The sequence below is a fragment of the Anabrus simplex genome, chromosome 12 (assembly GCF_040414725.1).
Source record: "Anabrus simplex isolate iqAnaSimp1 chromosome 12, ASM4041472v1, whole genome shotgun sequence".
NCBI classification, from domain to species: domain Eukaryota; kingdom Metazoa; phylum Arthropoda; class Insecta; order Orthoptera; family Tettigoniidae; genus Anabrus; species Anabrus simplex.
In genome coordinates, this window is record NC_090276.1 from 76610100 (window position 1) to 76615687 (window position 5588).

General features: G+C 36.8%; 1 protein-coding gene across 1 annotated transcript; it reads right to left on the reverse strand.

Moving 5' to 3' along the window:
- Positions 1-330: 330 nt before the first annotated feature.
- sloth2 (sloth 2) lies at positions 331-1030 on the reverse strand. The gene has a single exon (XM_067156119.2). It carries the CDS (start codon positions 672-674, stop codon positions 495-497), a length of 180 nt encoding a protein of 59 aa, XP_067012220.1. The 5' UTR covers positions 675-1030; the 3' UTR covers positions 331-494.
- Positions 1031-5588: the final 4558 nt, after the last annotated feature.

The window sequence follows — 5588 nt, forward strand, 5'->3', positions numbered from 1 at the left end:
CCAGATGCAAGATGCATGTGCAGGCTTTGTGGGAATTGTACGAGACTTATCACTTCACTAAATATGACAAGCGTACAAAATCTTTCACAGAATAGAGCAAAGAATATAATTTATATCCTATATTAAGCACTTCTCTGTTAACTTCATTTACAACACAGTATGGTACAAGTTGCAGATCTCTCAACTCTATCACACTTCCATGCTGAGAAGTATTTTGCAGACTATTTTATAAACCAAACAAAAAAAAAAAATGCTATAAACTGTCAATAATACAAACACTGTATAAATCGAAAGGGGTAGGTCAAAAAGAAACACACAAAAAGAAACCAATAGTAGCTAATATTTACTAGTTAACAGCTGTAACCTCAAACAAATGATAGTAAGTTGCTTGACAACATTATGCAAAATAGTCTTCAAGAAATCATTCATTTCGGCCTATAACCTCAAAACTATCAACAGCTAAGTCACACATCTCGAGAGAATACCTTCATCGATCAGCTCGAAGATTTGTCTGTCTTTAGTCTATCCAGTTCCTTTTCTACCAAAACGTTCATATCGTCAAGAGGCTTGTAATACACATGAACTACCTGGGCACCTGCGAACATAGATATCATTGCAGACGCGGCGAATTTCAGGTAGGTCGGCCAAGTAACTCCGGCAGGCATTGTTTCCATTAGTTAAGTACTTTCCCTACTGGCTAGTATTTCTTCGGCAATTTTCCTTGCTTGACGACGTTTGTAAGTGCGATAAAAGTTTACGTCTCCAACATGCCAGTTAATCATACTGAATTCCAAACTTGCACCCAGTAAGAAGAATAGGGGTAGGAATCGATAGATTCCAAAGCGTTTCTTTCCAGGCCATGCATCCAGAAATTCCTTAAGTGTTTTGCTATACACCCTCATTAATATCACTACGATCAAACGCTTCCCGAAAACTGCGTATTAGGATTCACAATGAAAACTCATATTAAGCACAGTGTCTGCCAAAGTTTTATATCCCCGTTCTGTTCGTGAAGTTGATTTGGGCTCGTTATTTCACCCAGACACAATAAAGAGATATATCCCACTGGCCAGACTGGGCCAGACGGGATGGGATCGGCAGTGTAGCCACTGAGCACGAATGAAATTACCCAAACTACCAAAATGTTACCCTATAATAGAAACTATCTTAATAAAAAATTAGTAACTTTCAATTATTTCACACCTATTGTGTAGGTTCGTAGATAGAAACATTCCCCATGGGCGTGTATTATAACCAGAGTGCTGCTTCGTGCCTGATTTTTTATATCCTTATTTCGGTAAGAATATCCACTGCCCGTACGGTACTTAATATTTCCACGTATAGAAATACAATAACTTGACTATCATTAATATTGAACACTTTTTCAGTTTTAATATTAAAAATATTCCATCGCTCTGTCGATGTTAACGAACCTTACTATCCAGTGTCCTATCCGCTAACTTACTAATAAACGGTGTATAACTTTTATACAAGGTTTATACATCATTTATGTGAAATTCGTTACTAATAAACCGTGTATAAGCCTCCTGTGTATACATCTGTTATAGTTATTCATTGAATTGCTTATACAGACCAGGACCCTTGTATAAGCGTTGTATAACAGTGAGTAACAACACCGACTAACGCTTTGTTAGTTGAAGCCACAGAAGAGCCTCTTCATATTCGCTGGTTAAAAATTGCGAAAAAACTTCTGCTCAAGCACATCAGTAGATCGAACTCTATTATATTTCCTAAATTGAAATTACTATATGAATACTACCAACAGCGTCCTCCAAAGAATCACCGATAACCTGCAATATATACGGCATACGTTGAAATGCAAAATAATCACGATTCCATTGTACGGACACCGCGTTTCATCATATATTCATACATTTATGACATCATATTCCGTCCATCCATAATTATAGCTTCTTCTTGTCCACCTACCCAATCTTCACGTGAAATTAACTCGCAAAATTTTTCTCATAAGAGATTTAAGGCTTTATTACATTCCCAAGATTATCATATATTTACCGATGGAGTAAAGTCGTCTACTGGCGTAGGGGCAACATTCTTTGATCCCCAAACCCACACAAGTTGTAAATATCCGTTGCCGAATAGCCTAACTATATTTACAGCGGAACTCTATGCCATATACCAAGCACTTTTATATGTTCAACAACTGAATTCCCGAAAAATAAATATTTTTAGCGATTCCCAAAGTGTGCTTTAGGCTCTACAATCTTTTTCACAAAGTTACAATATGTATGTATACGAGGTTAAATACCTTCTTTTTCAACTCGTGAAGTCTGGTTTTTCTATAACGTTACTTTGGATAAAAGGACATAGTAACCACGTAGGTAATGATACAGCCGATTTAGCAGCCAAAGAGGCAAGTACTGATACCGCACATTTATTGCAAATTAAAATCCCGGTTTCCGATTTCTCACGTATTAAAAAGGGATGCTCATCAAGCGTGGAATACACTATGGCGGTACGAAGGGACAACACTATTATCAATTGCAACCCACCATTCCGAAATAACCATGGTTTGTCAATGGTACGTACCGTACTCGCGACGCCATATTATTAATATTAGAAGATTACGCTTTAATCATTCGCTCACCCCTGTTTATCAACATCGGTTTAACATAGCAAATAGCCCATCTTGTTCTTGTGGATATAATAATGGAGACAGTGATCATTTAATTTTTCAGTGTCCCCAATATGCGCCTCAACAGAGACTCTTAATGAGGAAATTAATCAGACTTCACGTACCTTTGCCCACGCGAGTTTGTCTTGCTATTCCAACCTTCACCACAAATCATCACTATTCTTAACGATTATCTTGATTCCACTCAAATAAGGTTGTAATTACGCTATAGTCATTCAGTTGTTTCACGACTACCTGGAAGTGACACATCTATAAGTTGCCCGTGTATTCCTCACATCCCCTTTTTGTAGGTCATATAGTGTTTTCTTCTATTACATGCTATTACGTAATTTAGTGGTTCTAAAGACTATTAGTGATGCGTGTGTAACCTAAAAGTAAATTAAGTGCAATATTAATAACGGCTTGTGACTGGGAGACAGAACATTCAATCCCAATCTCCTCAAGAAAGAAAGAAACGAGTGAGCAGTTTATTTTCGTGGTTGATTGATGTTTGTTATTTAAAGGGGCCTAACAACGAGATCATCGGCCCCTTATTTTCGTGGTATTTATTGTCTACAGTAATATAGTAATACAGTGAAATATTCGACTTATCCATTCCACATTGAATACACATTGAAAGAATGGACGATGACGTTGGTGATCTTCACGATATTTTAAACATAGAAGACATACACCATTCAGAGGTTATGGAGGCTAGACATCTTCGTAAAGTAAAACACTTTAAAGAGACGGAGTGACAATGAATAACTATAAAACAAATTATCGTTGAGCGTATTTTTGTGTAATAATGTGTTATTGCTATATGTTAGCAAATTTGAGTATAAAAAGGGACATATTCCTTGACATAAAAATGGTATAACTTGAAAACCATACGTAATATGATTTCCATACTTTGTAGTTGAAAATGCAGAAATATGATGTATAAATGCCTAATAGAAACTTTTTTGATCAAACCTTTCTTTTAGCTGCAAAACAGGTTTTCCTTTCTCCTGAAAAGTAAAGATTTTGGAATGTGTAACCTTTTCAACTCGCCCATTCAATTACAATTGCTTACGTTATCCGCACTATTCCAATTAGGAGCTATTGATCTTTTTTTTTTCGTTCATTACACAAACAAGCTGAAGAAATGTTGATATTAGTATAAGCCTATTTCCAGCTATCTCACATAGTGTTGCCAGTGCCTTTTCGATATGCCTTGCTACTGTGCGACTTTCCGGAAAGTTTTGCTCGTAGATAACCAGCAGAAGCGATCATAAAGGCGGTGAACGTGCGAAATTCAGTGACCTGCAGGAAGAGATTCCTACGTCTTGGAACGAGTGTATACGTGCTGTATAGTAATACGATGCGTATACCTCGTTTATTAGTAAGAAAAATGTAAAACGCTTATACAGGTGTATTCATTGTATAACTACACAAGAGTTAAACAACTGTATAAGGACTTATTAGTAAGACGGTGGTTCTTTACTTCCTGGGTTGCGTTCACAAAATACTACTCTCCAACTCCGAGTAAACTCAGAGTTCACTCTATCCGTCCACAAAAGTAAAGAGTTAACTCTACCAGGAGTTCAGAAAATGCATTCGAGCATGGCCATGATTCGAGTTAACTCAGAGTATACTCTTTTTACTCCGAGTAAATTGGTTTGTAGATTTAACTCGACATGCGCAGTAAATTCATTGGCGGCGGTGAAAAATATTAAAATGCGAGTATATTGACTTGGCAATGAATTCAAATTATTTTCTAGTTGTTGACAAAGAAGGACGTTATGTATTCAATGAAGGAGGAGATATATTCGTTTAAAACAGGAAAAATATCTACCCATTTTAATAATCGGCGGAAATAACATGATCGAATTTTTATAAGAATGAAATAATTTGTGTGATCTCTTTGAAATGTCTTAAGTTTTAAAGTTGCCTTATTTGTACAATTTCCCTGACACTTTTTAGTCAGATGTTACTGTTGCCACTGAATTTGTTTATGCACCAGTTGGTTGTCTTAAGTTTAATAAAACCTGAATTTTCTAAACCTTTATTATCGTAAGTCAACAACTGTGTCACACACAAATTATAGACCTATAACATTTCTCGATGTGAATCTTGTTCCTAGCATGAATTCTATAGTTTGGCATTGCCGTGTAAACAAAAACAGTACTAGTACCTAAAGTTTACGCCAGATGTCGCACAGCGATGCATAATCGATTCATAGTTTGTGTTCAAACAAGACCGACTACAATATATCAGACCGTAATATCAAAACCAAGATGGCGGACGTCGTGGGCGCAGTAGCTGCCGACTGATGAAGGTTAGGGTAGCACGCAATAACTTCATTTCGACGATAAAGCAACTCACGATTTTCAGAGATGTCGGAATTGAATCCCGCAGGAGTTGTTTTACCTGCCAGTAAATTTCCCGACACGAGGCTGACGTATTTGAGCACCTTCAAATACTACCGGACCGAGCCGGGATCAAACCCACCAAGTTGGATTCAGAAGGCCAGAGCTTCAACCGTCTGAGCCACTCAGCCCGGCGTCACATTAAATTACTTGTGTTGATACCACTGAAAGAGCTACACAATATCTCGTTCAATCTGCCAGAAATTACGAAATGATCACGTACATATTTTGCAAACGGTGGTAGATAATTTAACATGATAAATGTAACATCATAGGGAAAATCACTGTTGCACCTATGAAAACGCTTCGCGAACAAGTACTTATCGCATATGATCAACTAGAATCACACATATTCTGCTAGAATAGATGGACAGCCCCACAGCAAAAGAGAACTACAAGCTGATTATTTCGAAATTTCACTTAGTCAAATAACGTTTTCTTTTAGATTACACTTCGCTAGATAGATGGAAATACATTATAAAACTGTTAAATTGATATTTATAACATCATTTTGAATGTTT